Below are 18,718 nucleotides of genomic sequence, written 5' to 3'. Positions count from 1 at the left end.
ATGCAGCAGGCTCTCAAAAGATAATAACAGGGAAACGTTTTTAAATTATATCTTTGTCACCGTCAACTAACAAAAGGATCAACATACTAGTGATGGACAAATTATGCTTTTGTGAATTATTGAATTGGGAAAACGTGTTTCTCCCCAATTGGAGTTTGAAGCGCGGTAATATTGAAATGCCATTAGTACAAAACACTGTGTTTACAGCAATAAGTCGTGTGTGGGCACATGGTAGACCATGTTGACTCATCACCTGGCATCACCGGACCAGTTGGAGGGCCAATAAATAAATCCTCATGAGCTTGCACACTTGTATTGTTTCCGCACTGTTGACCTTTGTGCTGACACCACTTTCTAGGGGTGTCACAGTCAATTGCACAGGGGACCAAAACTCAAAGCACGCTTTAGGCTGTGGGCCAAACAGGATAAACATTTCTGAACAGACTAAAACTAAATGTTTTGGGAGATGAATGAAGCGAAACAGACAGGATACGATTAATATAAAATAAATCTACTTGAACTTAAAATATAAATGTTAGGAATCTGTCAAAGAATAAGATCCCCTTGCATCTAGACCAGAATAGTATAAAATAACTTAAATTGCAGGTTACTGTTTTTTTTCTTTCGTTTTTTTACTTTACAAATTTAGATAAAGCAGTACGTACATACTTTGACGTAAAACTCATGAAAATTGGTTGAGAAATGAGCAAATTCTCATATTTATTTTAATAGTACAGTATATGCATTACCTTTGACAGAAAAGTTGCCCCCACCAATGTGGCCGTCACGCAAGCATGTAGCCGGGCCTGTGGCCCTGTACAGCGCGCTCGAGTAGGCATCGCGAGAAGGCATCACAAATGACCCGCGATCTCGTTCTCTTTAACTCTCGCGAGATTTTCTCTTTTCGTCCTCTTTTACTCTTTGTAGCCAACATGGCAGTCGGCAAGAATAAGAGGCTGACCAAAGGCGGCAAAAAGGGTGCCAAAAAGAAGATGTAAGTACGAAATTCAAGCCACGGAGCATCAAAGAACATCCACACTTAAGATTGCTACAAAAGACATATTAAAACAGGAACGGATGAACGCGATATTTGGCGGATAACTCAGGCTTCGGCTAATGCCATCGGCGCTGGCCTGTGTCGGTCGAGCTTCGGCGTGAGCCTTTCTTTTGTCATGTCCGCTGATGCATTTGATTTAATTGTTGGTTAATCTTTGAATTTACTTGTGTGTTAACCGCCTAGCTAACTAGGTGTTGGTTTCATCGTTCAGAAGGGTTAGACCAGCTTAATCAGTGTACTGGAGCTAACGCATGTTAGCATGGAGTTGGTCGGCGTCACGTTTACGAGTTGACTGCTCAGAAAAAATGCGGTGCTATTTTTATTTTTATTGGTAAGCGTTAATGAGCTGAAGCTGAACGGATATGCTGTGGAATTCATTGAAATGATGGAATTGTTTATAATGGTTAATGAATGTGGAAAGAGGTAATTGTGAAGTGCCCGCATTGGCTGTTTGGAAGTTGTGAACACGGAATAAGTTAATGAATAAAAGTAATGCTGCTGGAATTTGTGGTGCGCAATTATTTGGCGAAAAGGTCACACGAATGAGGAAAGAGTTGAAAGTGTTGTTTAAAGCTAGGCAGTGGTTATTTTACCGTGGCCGGCTAATTTCCAGCTGATAGATATATCGTGTTGCTAGGAATTCTTGGTCTGCCGTAAATTGGCAATTTGACCGTAATTGCTTGTAGACATTTAGCGCTAAGTTGTCGCCGGTCATGTAAAAAATAACCACTGCCTTAAATTATTTGTTAACAAAGTATGCTAACAAGCTGACATCTGTTTTGGGATTATGAGCACCCATCTTTTGAGATGTTAAAAAATATATATGCAGGGCTGGGGGGGGGGGGGTTGGCTCAAAATATTGTGGCGTCTGCATTTTGGTTATTCACACAGTGTATGCCCGGCCCAAATATAAATTATTACATGAATTCTTCTACAAATCATTTCTAGCCAAAATAAGGCAGTGTTTTTCCTGCGTACAAAATTCAGAGGTGGCCACCTCCACCTAATTTGCTCACCGCCTCCAGCCTGAGCCACTGATATCAGCGCTCCAGCTGTGTTGATTGAGCTCAGCAGCACCGCATTTTAACTGCAGTTGCAGTGTTGCGCCATTATGGAGGCACTATATCAACGGCAGTGCACCGGAAAGACCTGAAGCAACAACCAAAGAAGATACAGCTTCTTTTTTTTTTACTTGAATGTAGCGAAGAATAAACACACCATAGAGCACATGCCCATTTCCTGTTTGTGAACTATATTTAGTACTATACACAGAACTATATTTACAATTTAATATGTACTAATGGATGAATTTTTAATGCTTGTGGTTAAAGAAAATGGCAAAAATTATTGGCAATTTTGTATTCATATAATTTCTCATTTCTAGTCCCTGGTCGTAAAATTGCTGCATTAGGGCAGCCGATAATGGTATGGGTCACTGCCGCGTGTACAGATACCTTAAAATAAGACTGGTATTGGCACTGTTACCTGATATCGGTAGTCACCCATCATAGTCAGGGTGATACCACCTCGGCCTCATTTTGGGCCAGGAAAACCCCTGAAAAGGGTGTAACACTTAGCTTTTGTACTGTACTGTACTTGGTTACAAAGGAAGGAGACAATATTTTCCCATTTGGAAATCCACAAAATCTTCTCGCCACACAGACGAGGAGAAAGAAAGTGTTGCTTTGTAAAGTGACTTTCAACAGTTTCAGATATGGAGCCTTTGCAATTTAGAGATAACTGAAGTGTATTGTCCATCTTATAACAATTGTCATTTTAGTTTTTAGAGCTGTATTTGTCATTTTGGCCCAAAATTAGGTTGACGCTGCTGCCTCAAAAATTTGCCTGCCTGCCGCAAAACCCCAGCAAATGTATATGTGCCATTTCTTCCAGTGTGGACCCTTTCTCCAAAAAGGACTGGTATGATGTCAAGGCGCCGGCCATGTTCATCATCCGCAATCTTGGCAAGACCTTGGTCACCAGGACTCAGGGAACCAGTAAGTCTGTTTTTTTTTTATATTATAGTTTTGCTTCCAAGTATTACACGCCTCTGTAAAATGGGCTGAGCTTAGTTTAAGTATTGTATTTGCAGCCTTGGTTTGAGTTATATCTCCTTCAATGTTGCTGTGTGCCTCTTGGTCCTCCCTGAGAGGTTTCCTTCTCCTATTTGATCAGTTTTGGGTGATAACCGTCTTTACTGCATTCCATTTCATGGCTTGGCAATTATCTTGTATCATTTTCCTGACTGATATCGTTGAACAAATGAGATGTTTCTCATGCTGTGGAAGTTCTCTGTGGTCCATGCTTGTGCTGGAAGATGACTATAAACCTGTCATGAGTAGCCTACTAGAACAGCTGAAGTTCAAGTGGTATTAATCAGATGCACTTGAACTGAGGATGGGTGTCTTTTGACTTCCATTTTACATGATTTTGTGTGTGATTGGTTAATTCTGACAGCCACCTCCATCAAAAAGGGGGTGTGCGGACTTTTCTAAACACATTATCTGTTAATTTCCCGTCCATCTTTTTAAAATATTTCATTTTCTGTTTGTTTTTCAATGAAACCTGTAAGGCTAAATGAACATTTCCTGACTTTCCACTGCTGCGTATTCACTTGTTGGCACCCAAATGACATCAAACCTTTAGTACTGGCTTTACCATGTAATGTTCACCCTCTCAGGAATCGCCTCAGACGGTCTGAAAGGTCGCGTGTTCGAGGTGAGCCTCGCCGACCTGCAGAACGACGAGGTGGCCTTCCGCAAGTTCAAGCTGATCACGGAGGACGTGCAGGGCAAGAACTGCCTCACCAACTTCCACGGCATGGACCTGACCCGTGACAAGATGTGCTCCATGGTCAAGAAGTGGCAGGTAAATGTCACTCAAGAATGTGTTTCTTATTTATTATAAATTAATATTTGATGTCAACCAATGAAAGTGCAATGTGTCCACTCTAAAACAGAACTGACAACCCGAATGCCATCACCAGGCACTCAACATGCTAACTGGCTAATTGTAATTGCTAACACTGCACTCACTCTTGTCGACTCCCACATCACTCACAAGGCCACACATTTTAAAGCCACGCAAACTCGAATAAGACATGAATAATAGCTGGATGTTATGGTTTGATGCTGAAAAATCAAGTTTTATCCAATTAGTTGATGGGATAATCTGTAGCAAAATTGATTCTAATATTCGATAGCTACACACACGCCTATTATAGTCCCTAATCCTGAGACTGTTCCCGGTGTTCCCCCAGACCATGATCGAGGCCCATGTGGACGTGAAGACAACCGATGGCTATCTGCTGCGTCTTTTCTGCGTGGGCTTCACCAAGAAGCGCACCAACCAGATCCGCAAGACCTCGTATGCCCAGCACCAGCAGGTGCGCCAGATCCGCAAGAAGATGGTGGAGATCATGACCCGCGAGGTGCAGACCAACGACCTGAAGGAGGTCGTTAACAAACTGTGAGTGGTGCGCGGTTTGGGTTCTTGGCGCTCTTGTACTCCTTCCCGATTAAACTGATCTTTTTTGGTGTGTGTTTTTTTTCTTTCAGGATCCCTGACAGTGTTGGCAAAGACATCGAGAAGGCCTGCCAGTCCATCTACCCCCTGCACGACGTCTATGTCCGCAAGGTCAAAATGTTAAAGAAGCCCAAGTTTGAGTGTAAGATGGAATTTATCAAATATGAGACCAAATTCCCCGCCCCCAATACATCTTTTTAAGTGCCTTGTTATTCGTTTTTCAATTGAATTGAGTGATGTTTTGTCCACCCTGTTTGTTAAATTTTGTGTTGCCTGTGTTTCTCTGGCAGTGGGCAAACTGATGGAGCTCCACGGCGAGGGAGGTTCCAGCAGCGCCGTAAAAGCACCTGGAGACGACACCGGAGCCAAGGTGGAGAGGGCCGACGGTTACGAGCCCCCCATCCAGGAGACCGTTTAAAATAAACAACCTGACAGATTTAATAATAAAAAAAACATGTAAATGACCATCATTGGACTAGCCTTTTCTCTTTTTTTTTTACATAAACATTTGGACATACTGGATTAATTTTCCTTGCCTCCAAAAAGTTTCATGACTACTAAAATTTTATTACAGAATTAGTCATCAGAAAACAGAATCATAAGTGTCATGCAGCAAAAACTAATCACCGATTTCAAATACTGAATTGTACGGCAGTCAGAGCACTTGAACATAGTTTTTCGGCACTAGGGCCCGTTTGCCCCTCAAGTCACCCAAGAACCATTCGTCATTTATGGACTCCAAGTCAGTGATGACGTCCCCAACCTGCAACGGAACCAATTGTACGATGTCAGGATGATGTTGATGCTCTAAAGTACAATTAAAAATGTATACCGGACCTGCAAAGAGAGCTCCTCATCGCAGTCTGAAGTGAAGTCAAACATTGCCCTTCCCTTCATTCCACCACCTTCCAGCAACTTTTGACCTACTCGGAAAAAGAAAAAAAAGGGTTAAATTTTTTTAAAATCATGAAATTCACAATTAATTATACCTGAAATCTATTTCAGGAACAAAAAAGTATTTTGGCTTTAAAAAATAGCATATAATCTTGCACCATTTTTCATAGTCATACATCTCTTACAAATATTTATATTTTTGGTTTGAAAAATATATGTTGCCTTAATCTAAGCAATTACAATTTGTCAATTTTTACAGTTTTTACCTGAAAGGTTTTTTTTACATAATATTGCTCACGTATCATTAACTAATGTATTTCCAAAATTGAGCTAATATTTTTTTTTATGACTTTTTTTCACCCTTTGAAAAAAAAAAATAGTAAACTGGCACTTCATTCACTAACTGGAAATCCCAACAAGAGTCGTAGTGGATGTCCTACCGGTGCGACTCTCCACAAATCCCTTGGGAAAGATTCCTTCTTTGCCGTTGAGTCTTCCGCAGCTCCACTCGTCGTTGATGTGCTCGGTGACGAGGATGGAATCGCCCCGCTTAAAGGACAGCTCGTCCTCCGCCTTGCCGTCAAAGTCGTGTCGAGCCAGCGCCCACTCCACGAAGGGCTGAGGGGACAACATGGCAAAGTTTATTTACACCCGTATTCAACATCGTTTCGCTACAGTGGTGCCTTCCCTTATTTCACTAAGGGAAATGCCATTAATCTACTTCCAGCCTCCCACACAAAAAAAGTTTGTTTTTTTATTTAAAATGGAAAAATAACTATTTTGTACTTTATAAAAAGGGAAGAATAGCATACTTAATGTAAATAAACTTTTAAACATTTATGCATCAGGAGTTAATTATGCTGCAATCCAATCCAGTGTGCTGCTCCTTTCGGTTATTTTTGGCCACTGGGAGGCAGTAGTGTATAATACAGTTCAGAGCCATATTTAGAGAGAGTTTGGCCAACTTTCAAGCGTGATTGGTCAACTGCTGGTCACATGACATGTTGTCTCGTTACCGTGCTGAAAACCCAGTTGGCCAAACTCTCTATATAAGGCTCTGATACTGTTTTGCAGACAGAAACAAAGAATAGACTTCTGCTGCTACTTTGTAAGTTGTCAGTGAGTATTGTTATATTATATGTGTACATGTATTGTCTGGCATTTGTGTTTAAAAATCCCTCGATGCTAATCATTAGCATGTGAGATTTTCCATTACAAGCTAGTGGGTCATTCGAGCTTCATTCAGGCAACATGGTTTGGTTGATTTAAATATACAATGTGTAATTTACTTTAAGTCAAAAAATTAATAAAAATGGTCAAATGACGACTTGTACTTCAAAAATCCGTAAATTGGGTCACTCGTACCACAAGACGCTACTGTAAAAATAAATGTAGGCTACCTGAGCCGGTTTGACTGCTTCAGGCTGATTAGTGGCCATGCCTATGGAAAAAATGACACAGAATTCAAAGTCACATAAGAGGGAAGTTGTGACACACAAAGGACAACAATGGATGCAATTACTCATCAAGACCATTGTAGATGAGATAGCTTTAGTTTCATTTGGTGCCTTTCTTATTTTATGCAATTTTGGAAAAGTCCTATAATATTATAAATTAACATGAAAATAAAATTACTTACTTACTTTTTAGATCAACAGAGGTTTGACTAAAATTTGAAAATACTAGGTTTAATAATTTGTCAAGAAAAAAAAGAAGCTACATGTATTGGCTCATCAAAAAGTTGAAAATCCTTTTCACACAGGATACACTTTTTTCGAAACACCAACGTAATGAAATCTTGGTTCTGTATTGAATATAAACTCTAAATTGTAAAGAAAGGTCGGACGGTGCCACATTGTGTATTTAGTGGTGCATTACTTCTTACCTGGCAACGCGACCCTGTTGGCATTAGTCCGACTCGGCTGCCCAGTGGGCGGTGGCGGCAAATCTTCGACGACTTCCACAAAATGGAGAGGGAAAATTCCGGAAGCGGCGCCCAGCTGCCCGCGGGCCCACTCCTCGCCCACGTAAGCCTGCAACCGGATCACGTTGCCCTCCGCGAACGACAACTCCTCACCGCTCTCACCCTCGAAATCAAAGCGGGCCACGCATCTGGGACCACTTTGAGAAAATGAGACATTTGTACCTCTGTGGCCTCCTTCACTAGCATTTGAAACAGCTCTGCATCGACAGAGTATTAACGGCATGCAACAAGCAAAAGTTACTGGATTAAAAATGAATGTGGGGGTGTTAAAGTGTTTGCAGAAAAGAAAACTTACGTGACTTTAGCGGGAAGTGGCTTTGGTTTCTTCTCAGGAACAACTTTTGGCGGTGCGTCCGACTAATTGGAGAATGAGCACAAGGGAAATACGTTTGTATGGCAAATATGACACTATAGATGAGTACTATCACTTACCAGCACTTTGACAAAGTTAACTGGGAAGTAACCAGTGGATCCTTTACAAGTGCCTCTGTACCATTCACTGTCCACGCGCTCCACCATGTTGATGATGTCACCGGCCTTCAAGCCCAGCTCTCCAGGACCCTCTGAAGTAACAAAAACAATACTTTTGGATGAAATTAAACATTCAAATAACTACATTTAACCACATTTTAAAATAAAGCACAGGCCTCCTTATGTCTGAGTGTCATTAAGGAGCAAGCAGCTAAGCCAGATTTCAAAATTCCGTTGTATTAAAAAATATATATATATATCTGTGTGTCAGCTAAATATTTTAATGCATTGTTTAATGCAATATGCCCCTACTAACCAAAAAAGCTACAGCTAAAAAGAAAATAGTAGAGATACATGGTTACAGAAATGTTTATAATTTTTACATTTATTTGATAGACATGGTTGAACGTAATATTTATTTCTCCAAAGAAGCAAAAAAATATTTTGCATGTAACAGCTAAAAAAATGGATATATGAACTGATGCATTTTTCCCCTTAAAAGATTGTAAAATAACAAACAAAAACAACAAAAAGGTATAAATACGGTTTATTTTGTTTCTTCCATTTTTTTCTTTGTGTTTAGATTAAAAAGAATAGTCACAAAATGTAGTGCATGATTTAATAAAAAAAAAATTAAAAAAATCTGAAAAGCATCCCAAAACTATATTTCTTAATGTTTTGTCTTAAAATATTTTTAGTATTTTTTCCCGATCATGATTTAATTCTTCTTCTTTTTTCAGAAACGCATCCAAAAAAACTATATTCATTGGTGTTTTGTCCAAAGTAGAAATATATTGTTAAATGTGATTACAAAAAAAATTATAAACTATACAAATGCGATAAATAAAAACACACAACCGCGCTTTCTCGAAGCTCAAGATATCAATTATCTAAGGCAGCAAAGAAACGATTGCTACTATGTTATCCAACAATGAAAATGTTACCTGGAGTGAAGTCATGCAAGGCTTGAACGTTTTGTCTTTTTTCTTGCTTGCCAGCGGGACCCGCGACCTGCACAAACAACCACAAAGTCGCCATGTTGTTACCACATCCAAGATCTTAGCCAGCATGAGCTGTGACACAGCTGACTTTTACATCGTACCACATGCAATAAACTCATCTCACCTGGACTGACAGTTCCCCTGTGTGGCTCCCGTTAAAGTCCGGGGCGGCGGATCCGCGTGGAAGCTAGAGGAAGGATACACACGCGCACAAAAAGATGCGGCCATTGTAAACACAGTTACGGGAACATGTTTTCGGGGGTTTCCTCACGGAATATTTGTCATAGAGACGATGGCCCTGGACAGGTCTGGGAGGCAGGAGGAACCCTTTGGCGGGCTTGGCGGCCTGCGCCCTGGGTGGCGGCGGTCTTCCCGGACCTCTGCCTGAAGGAGGTGGGCGCGGCGGGAGCGGTTTTCTTATGCTTTCCCGTCTGAAGTGCAACGAAAAAAGCTGTCACTTCAATTGTTATATGTAAAAAAATAAAATAAAAATCAATTAAGTGAGATTGTTGGTTTTACTCACTGATTTGGCAGCGATGGAAGCCGCTTGTCACTTAATAAGCCCTGCAGAAAACGAACGTTTTTGCTTCGATTAGCTTTTGTGTCATTTCTGCTTGAAAATGGCAGATCTTCACCCAACCTCGCCACCAGGTCATAGGTATAGAAACGGTTGCTTAATTAAAAAACGTGTAAATACGTTTAATACACTTTGTCCTTCACTCCCCAAAACATATTTATACGTTTATGTTGTAGCAGGTGGCAGAAGAGTATAAGAGATCAACCTTTTTGCCATGTTTACAACAGGAATGTGAATAATGATAAAACTTAGCTATATTCTGATAGCAATAGAACACAATATTCTGTGGGACTTGCCAAATCGGTCAAAATCCAGTAAAACCGCCGGGGAGCGAATGGGGTTGCTTCAGTGAAAATGGCTGGGAGTGAATGAGTTAATTATGTTTCAAAGTACAACGTGATGTCAGTTACAGGTTGTCGAGCGACATCAACAACGCCCACCGCTAGGAAAGCTTTTTTTCTGCTCAATTACCGTGATTGAAAACACGAGTTCAGAAGCTCCCATTTAAATCCTTACCTGTGTTGGGATGCTGGGTAAGGACTTTTGCTTGGGGACGGCTGTGGCGTTTAGGGAGCCTACAGGATTCCGAGCGGGAAGCGGAGGAGGATTGCCCTGAAGACTCTCAGTGGCTGATGGCAGATACCAGCTGTTATTTTCCATAGCGCTTTGTTAGCATACTTCGTATTTTAGCTAAGCGGTGCCCACCGATTTGGCTGGGGACTCTGATAGTGGTGGGCCTTCTCGTTATAGTTGGTCTCGCCTTGACAGGGGCGGGATCTGAGATAACACATCAATCAATAAACACTTGTTTTCATTGCATGGCAGCTAAGGCGTAGCTTCTTAGTCCAGTTTTGATAGCAATGTCCCTGCTTGTTGTGCTAGCTAGCGTTAAGACTATGGTAAATATTTGTGTTGAATTCAGGCAAAAAGTGGTTTGTATGCTTTTGTATAAAGTTTTGGTTGGTAATGCTGGTTGTCATGCTATTTAGCTACTTTCATAACTCAAGCTTTGAGGTCAGATTGAATTATTTTGTGATCCTTTTACTCAGAATGCACTTGAATGGGATTATTTCAGTAAAATGTCATAAAGTTTGTGCCTTTAACTTTATTCGAAATATTAAACACTCTAGCAGAATGAAAAGATTCAGAACAGGTGTTTGATCCATGAAAATGTCAAAAGACATGGACTTTTATGCTCAGTTGGACTCTTCCAGTCTCGGTTGCAATCCATTGATGACACTGAGATCATTTGAGATCATCCAAGAATTCTCACAACGCTTCGAAACGTTTGACTTTTTGTACTTTTAAATCATTAAGTGAAGAAGAAGAGTTAGGCGAGTTTGGAAACTATGAAATTCATTTCACCTGTAAAATGTTATGGTGCATTATAGGTTAATCCTGAAATTTCACCGAAAAGCCAAATAACCCAAACTTTTAACCTAAAAAAACAAATTCCCCCAATTTGTAACTTCCCCCAATTCAGAATCAAATGACTTACTTGCTGGAGTTTCAGCGTATTCGTCATCTCTGAGAACAGCGGCGGAGTTGTGGTTGTTGATGTTGAGGTTGGCCTTCAGTGGTTCCATGGGCGGTTTTACTGGCGGTCTCGGCGGCAAAGGTGGCTCCTGGTCATGGATGCTGTAGTCCCTGGTTAACATCGCCGGACGCGAGCGGTGTGGGGGTCCGCCCTTTGTGAGCAAGGTCTCCAATTCCTCTCGCACGGGCTTCCCGGCGAGTTGCTGGGGCGGCTGGGGTTTGAAAACCGCTGTCTGATCCTGGCTCGACACATTTTGACTGTCCTGGACCAACAGAGATCTGGCAGCCGGCAGAGGTTTAGCGGACACCGGCGGCGGCTTCACGGGCTTTCTGGGAAGAGGCTGCGGTCTGATGGGTTCGGAGGCACACCCGTCGTGCTCGGGAGCGAGCTGGCTCTCGAAGGCCTGGATCCGAGACTGGATGTTTCGCTGACTGTTCATCTCGCCATAAACTTGTTCCTCCTGATTTGCTTGGTCGACGTTGGAACTGAAGACCTCCAGCAGCTCCTTCAAATACTCATTCGAGGAAATGTCTGCAGCATCGGTGGGGACCTCATCATCTTCAAGTTGAACCAATGTCTGAACGTTATTTTCGGTCTGTTTTCTGGATTTTATGCGAGGGAGTGGGACAGGTCTGGGTTCTAAGGCCGAAACAGAAAGAGTCGTCGCGCTAAGGGTTGCGTCACGTTGCGGAGTTGTCTCCCAGTAGACGGTGACCGATCTGGTGCGCCTATCTCCCGAGTCCCGTCTTTCTGACGTGCGTGGACCACTTTCAGAAGAACGTTCGGGTCTAGGCAAGGATGACCTTGGTGGTTTTTGCGGCTTTTTACCTAAAGAACAATCACACTCAGAAAGGAACGAGATAGAGAAACTTTCCAATGGTTTTACCGGCTGATTTTTCCCTGACGGGGTCAGTCTGCGTGGAGCAGGTCGTGGTGGTGGGAGAACAACGTCGGGGGGCCGCAGTGGGCCGGACAATGTGCTCCTCTCCGGTCTTTTCTTGAATCACCTGGTCATAGGTAATTAGGTTTGTTAATATTTTGTCCTTCACTTCCAAAGACGTATTTAATTTTTGGGTCTTTTTTATGCAAGAGCATACAGAAGGCTTTAATGCAGCTTCTGACATGAGGAGGAGGCCTGAAGCAATGGTAGTTATTTCAAAAAACGGCCAGCAGGTGGCAGCGGAATATAAGAGATCAGCAAAGGCCATGTTATATTGCAACAAGCTCTTTTTGACATTGTTTTCACCAGGAATGTGAATATTGATTAAATTTAGTTATATTCTAATGCTAATTGCTGCAAAACGGAAACAGATACAAAAGTACTTTATTCCCTGATGAAAGAAGATACTCTAATCCTTATTTTGGTAGGTTCCATGTTTTTATAGCAATAGAACACAATATTCTGTGGGAATTACAAAATGAGTCAAAATCCAGTAAAACAGCCGGGAGCGAAGGGGGTTGCTTCAGTGAAAATGGCTGGGAGTGAATGAGATAAAGTCTTTAAGTTTTATTATTTAGCCTTTAAAAAAATTACAAGTAATCCTTGGAGCCACCATTTTAAGATCTTAAAAGGAGCAACTTTTCTATTTTATATATTATGCAATAGAAATTATAATCTTTTCCGGAAACAATTCCTTAATTAGTCTTTAAACAAGTGACAAGTAATCCTAATTTTCCATATTAAAATCTTAGAAAATCCACATTTTCTTTATTATTTTTTTTTACCAATGTATACTTAGTTTTGCTAGTTACATTAGCAAAAATAAGATCTAAAACGTTTTATGAATTATGCCTCTAAAGTTAACCGGTTCTTAAGTCACACAATTCGGAATTCAACCAAAATTTGGCGTGTTCCTCAGAGGAACTTCATAAGGAACCAAGCTGGACCAAACCTGGATGCCTGCGGACCAGCTGGATTGAGCGGAGGAAGGGAAGACCACGGGCGATGCTGAGAACCAGTTGTTGTCATCTAGAGTTTCCACGGAAATGATTGTGATCTCCGGTCGTCTACGCCGTTCAATGCCAAAATACACAAAGCATAATTGAAAGAAAAAAAAACATTATATAGTTAATAGCTTCTGCATTTGTCAAATAAAGGACTCTGTAGACTTTTTAAATACCTCGGGTCGTTTGTGTTGTCACTCAAAGAATTTGCCCTTGCTGTGAGTCATTAAGAAAATTGATCAAACACTTATAATTCATACACTTCCTGCATTGTATTATGTCTAAGACTAAGTTTGCACAAACTTACTTCGTTTAACAGCACCTCGTATGGAAGATGAAGACCCTGTGCTGATGATGAATCAATAAATAAATAAATATAATCAATTAAACTCATTAGATCTAAATAATCACATCCAAAAAGACGGCTTGATAAAAGATGCAGGCATTAAAAAAAAAGTTAATTGCAAGAACAGAGTTAAAACATTCTTAAAAATAGATAGATATGCCAACAACTGTAGCCATAAAGTAGCACACAAACAAACCCCAAACAAATGAATAAAAAAAAAAATATATAAATCTATCTTTCTTGGTGGAGGTAAATATATGGCCAGGATAGGCCTCATGTCATCACAACTTACTTGCAATGCAAAAGATTTGCTTTGCCTCCGTCAAGATGATCTGTGAAGATAAACAGAGGAGCCATTTTCAGTAATGCCGAGTTGCTGGGAAGGAATCGCATCTCTATTTCAATGACGGCGTCTGTAAAGACGTCCCTACTTGTAATCCTGTGACTCGCTGGCTACTACAATGAAAACATTAGCAATGCAATTGAACGTGAAAGGCTGGAATCTCAGCATGTGTGAATGCTAGACATGCAAAGTATTCACTCTTATGATAACATGTTGAGCTTAGTAACCTATTTTTATGAATGCTCAAATTACAAGCCCGGGATTTTGCCCAAAATAGCTGTTTTAAACAAAATGGCTGCCTTCCTGCTCAATTTCATGTCCTTCAGGATATTCCTGTTATGATTGGAATATCCTCCCAATTTCACGTCATCTGTGAAAATGGTGATGCAGTCTGTCCGTCCGTCCATCAGCAACAGCCAATCATATTGCAGCAGGGCTTTGTCTAGAACTCAGGTGGGATCCAATGTAGCCAGTGTGACAAACATTGTTTCATGAGCGCTATTTTTTTCCTCAGTAAAACACACAATACCACAAATTTGTTTTTTTTGAGGGGAAGGACGGAACAGATGAATGCCATTTCAATTCATTTAAACTAGAAAAGATGATTCAAGTGTTTTATAAGTGCTCAAGAATGAATTAAGCTCTTATCTCAAGGCTTTATTGTATTTAACATTTGTCAGGAAATGCCAGCAGTATAGAAAAAAATATTCGAGCAAGTTACTCATCAAAAAGCACCTATTAACCATTTGCACCGACGTCACGTGATCACGTGACTGCCCTATGACGGACGGCGGAAGGAAATGGTTGTTGAATGGAAGTGGGCGTGACCCGGAGCGACTATTATTTTACAAATTAAAAGTTATTATTGCCCATACAGCCATGGAATCTATTACTTCAACCGAAGGTCGCCTGTCAGTCGAAGTTGCACATTTAGTAGAGCGCGAGATTTACTTAAGTTGGAGATCGCTAGTTTGAAAACAGCCCTTTACCTTCTGTTGCCCGCTGTTTTTATCAAGTTATTCAAAACGTTGGCGGAATTCACAGCGCACGACCTATTTCGACAAATGCACTTAATAGTTTTGAAGTGAATGTGATTTGAAACACGCAATTCGACATCTCTGTTACAATCTTTGTTAGAGTGTACGTATACTAGTAAAATTAACATATATCTACCAATTACAACATTTATCTACTAACCTCGCAAAAAATGATCGCTGCAAATCCGTGAATACTCTGTGGGCTGCCAGTACTTTCTGTTGATTGCTGCTATCAACGTCTTTTGTCTTCATTAGTAGGTATGCGATTAAAAGCAACATTTGGTTTACTCCTTTGTCTGTCTGTATAACCGACCGCAAAGTAAGATATGACCATTTTTATAAAATAATCGATTAGATTAAGGACTTTATGCTGTATGAGATTCAATGGTTACAATACAGGCAAGTGGCTCTTTTGCCGTCCATTCATTGTCCCCAAGGGGGTGTTCCCATGAGGGCTGTGACGTCACGTGCAAAAGGTCAATACCAACTAGAAAATTGATAGAAAAAGTACAAATGTCAAAATAAAAGCGCTCAAAAGGACTACAAACCAACATAAAAAGCACCTGTCACGTCTGTAACTTGTTTATCGCTTTTACTCACCTTCCTCAACGACACCAACGTCCTTTCCTTTTTATCCTAACACAGATTTTTAAGATGCCGCAACTTCCTTGTTTATACTCGGAAGAAAGCGCTCCTTTCACACCCACGGGCGCATCGCACCTTGCACCTTACGGTGGGTTTACCTGCTAAAGAGCTATGTGGCGCATGTAAAGTCCACTATTAAAAGCGTGTTTCTACTTAAATCCGCTCTGACTAATGGACGACCTACTACGACTGAATGTTTTTATGCCAGCGTGTGACAAAAAGACAGAAAAGTCACCATGTTGGACCAATCACATCAAGTGGAATGCGGTCAATCAGGAAGTCAGCCCGTGCCACACCACTTTGGCGAAAATTAAATAAATAAATAAAAATTGGCGAAATGGAAAAAGTTAAGGAAGTGTAACACCAAATGGGGGTTTCGTAATAATAACATTTCACTTGTAAGTCAATCAAGTGCATACAAAAAAAAACTTTTGAAGAATAACACCTGGCAAAAAATCAATAATATTTTTTTTGTAAATAATATACTGTATAAATTTCTTCAATAAAAGATACGTACGTGCATAAAAAATACTGGAAGTTTATTGCATATGGCAAAAAAATGGGGAAAGTGACATAATTTCAGTCTAAAAAAACTCACCTGGAAAAATGCCTTATTTATTTATTTATTTTATTACATAAACTTAATGAAAACTACCTGGTTAACAAATCTTTAAAAAGTGAGAAAGTGTCCTTGTAAAAAACATACAAACAAACAATACAATTCTCAGAGTTTTACAATAATAATGCAATAAATCATAAACTGTAATGTGTACATAATTTAAATAAAGTTAACTTAAATGTAAAAATAAATAAATATTGTAAACAATTTCAAAAATCGAATCTTGATTATTAAAAAAATATTAAAAACATCAATAAAATTTAACATTAAATTCTGCCACAGCCACAATTTTAAAAACAAAAAACAAAAACCTTTATTTTGACTCAAAATCAACCGGCTGGTACAACAACCATTTCTCATGGTTTGAGCCCATTTGCAATGTTTCTGTATCTTCCGAAAAACAAAAAGTGAACCACTGTGTGTACTGTATACTGTGTAACTTGATGTCATGATGTTTTTGTGCGAGTGGACACTAGCGTGGTATGTGAAGCCGCTGAAGTCAGCAGAATACTTTTCCCCTATCACAGCTGTGTCTGTGCCACTCCAACACATGCTGACATTGTATACATGCTTTGGACCACAACAGGCGCACAGCAGCTGCACAACAAACCATCTGCTTGCCTCCTTAAACTCACAATATTTAATCAGATTGATATATGTAGAGGGATGCCTTGAGATACGAGAATATTTGTTCCATGACCACACTTAAAACGTTTGTATCTCAAATCATTGTTCCACATTGAACTTAATGTAAATGCAATTAATCCGTATCAGCTTCTTTAAAAAAGGAAAAATAACACTATATATATTACTTTTTAAAAATATAATTAAAAAGAATGTAATGAATTAAACAGTTTGTTAATCATGATTTCATTGTGCAATCTAATTTTTTGTGCAACCCGCCTTGGCCACTGGGAGGCAGCACTTTGTAATACAAACACAAACAGTAGTAGGCTGAGTGACTCGGTAAAAATACTTTAATTTAAGTTTTTTTTTGTAGAGGATAAGAAAAGTTTTATTATATTATCATTTGTATGTGTTACACCACTTTTGTTCAAAGATTTGTGTCTTCTAAAACTATCTTTCAAGGCTAACTGTTAGCATGTCGGCTTGCTTTTAAGGTTAGCATTAAGTTAAGAAGATTTTCCATAAGGCAAAGCCATATCTTTTTTAAATACACAGAGTAAATATCTTTGTTTTTTATGTTTACTGTGATAGTAAACTTCAAATGGTGAACTTTTTTTTAACGAATTCTACATTATATACAAAAATACTATAATTTTTTTGTGGGTTGAGTTCATTGTGTGTCTGTACTATTACAGTCAATTTGAGTTATAACTATAATAAAATTTGTCATGCAAACCTACCTGTTGCTTGGTTGATGAAATGGTGAATTTCAGTGCACTCCTCTTCCCCATGCTTCATTTCAGCCATCATCAGTCAAAGCAATAAAGAACAATAAACAAGTCATAAAAAAGGCGGTATTTGATCATAAGTATATGTGTTCTCCTGAGAGACAGAGAGAGAGAGAGAGAGAGTGTATAATGATGTGTCCACGACGGTCACTGTGGTCCTGCCGACTGTAGCACTTTGAGTGGGTGGGACCCTGCAGGGGAATCAACATGGAGCCCACCCTCCACTAAAAGGAGGGATGACTACTGGATTAAAGACATACTTTTGGTTCATTTGTTTTACATCAATGTTTTAAAATACTATAAAATACATACTGTAACTGTAATGTAATACTACTGTATCTTACCACACCATACTACAGTATACCACATCATACCTACGCGTAAGCGTAGCATAATTATAACATACAATATCTGATCATAATAACATACCACACCAAACTGTACAAAACCACTTCAATACATCCACTGGCCTTTTTCTTAGTTAACTCCGTAAAAAAAAAACTGCCCCATACATGTACATGTTTAATACAGTTTTGAGAATTTTGTATAATCATTGTAGTTGTAGTTATACATATACAGTAGTACTAAACCAGACGTTTGTGTACCACTAACTGTACTCGGGCTCCCTACAGTGCGATGTGAATGAATCACTGCCAAATATTACCTTTTAGTTGTGTTTAAGTACAGTTTCCAGTACATTTGCATTTAAACTTTAAGACCATTTATTTTAAAACCTTTACTTGGGCATGAATTAATTTCTATTTACCTTTTATGTGCAAACCATTTGAATTGAATCATTACTTAGATACTGCTATTCTTAAATTTTAAATAAATAAATATATTTTTTATAACATTTTGACTTTTTTCCAGTAAAATTACTTTCTTTGTATATTTTGAATTTATTGTGTAAAATGACAAATGTTCTTCATGTAACATAGCGACTTTATTGTTTGAGAAACTTTTTTTTCTCATACTGTATTTTTTTCTTTTTTAAATTTTCTTGTAGTGTTTCACCATAAGTCGGAGATAATGTTTGTATTTCTTTGACAATTTCGACTTTATTCCTGTAAACCTTGGAGTGTTGTTTTTCACATACAACTTTGAGATGTGTTTTTTTTCTCTCTCTCATAATATCATGACTTTATTTATGTATGATTTGAAGTTTTTCACATACAATGTGGACTTTATTCTTGGAAAATTACTTATTTTTTTCTCGTAGAGTAATATTACAATTTTAGGAATAAAACCACTGTCTGTTTTTTTTATAAATATTTCGGCCAACTACTCCTCTATTTCAGTGTGACTTGGAGAGTTTTATTTATG

The 18,718-nt window shown here is 39.3% G+C and overlaps 2 protein-coding genes across 2 annotated transcripts; one reads left to right on the top strand and one right to left on the bottom strand.

Annotated features, from left to right (window-relative positions):
- Window positions 1-840: 840 nt before the first annotated feature.
- rps3a (ribosomal protein S3A) lies at window positions 841-5,047 on the top strand. The gene is made up of 6 exons (XM_086082663.1): window positions 841-994; window positions 2,951-3,054; window positions 3,738-3,925; window positions 4,317-4,525; window positions 4,615-4,724; window positions 4,873-5,047. The coding sequence occupies exons 1-6, from the start codon at window positions 858-860 to the stop codon at window positions 4,998-5,000; spliced, it is 876 nt and encodes a 291-aa protein (XP_085938789.1). The 5' UTR covers window positions 841-857; the 3' UTR covers window positions 5,001-5,047.
- sh3d19 (SH3 domain containing 19) lies at window positions 4,866-17,540 on the bottom strand. Its single transcript, XM_086082662.1, has 20 exons — window positions 17,348-17,540; window positions 13,629-13,668; window positions 13,298-13,338; window positions 13,167-13,206; window positions 12,939-13,053; window positions 11,933-12,053; window positions 11,008-11,874; window positions 10,215-10,286; window positions 10,026-10,138; window positions 9,456-9,496; window positions 9,204-9,363; window positions 9,057-9,119; window positions 8,876-8,942; window positions 7,893-8,023; window positions 7,756-7,817; window positions 7,362-7,597; window positions 6,877-6,917; window positions 5,917-6,094; window positions 5,420-5,505; window positions 4,866-5,345 (listed from the first exon to the last, which is right to left on the bottom strand). The coding sequence occupies exons 1-20, from the start codon at window positions 17,415-17,417 to the stop codon at window positions 5,238-5,240; spliced, it is 2,652 nt and encodes an 883-aa protein (XP_085938788.1). The 5' UTR covers window positions 17,418-17,540; the 3' UTR covers window positions 4,866-5,237.
- Window positions 17,541-18,718: the final 1,178 nt, after the last annotated feature.

Source organism: Leptonotus elevatus, chromosome 8 (genome assembly GCF_054856555.1).
Source record: "Leptonotus elevatus isolate MCC_2025b chromosome 8, RoL_Lele_1.0, whole genome shotgun sequence".
NCBI classification, from domain to species: Eukaryota; Metazoa; Chordata; class Actinopteri; order Syngnathiformes; family Syngnathidae; genus Leptonotus; species Leptonotus elevatus.
Note: the sequence above shows the minus strand (reverse complement) of the source record. Positions and strands in the feature narration are given on the sequence as shown.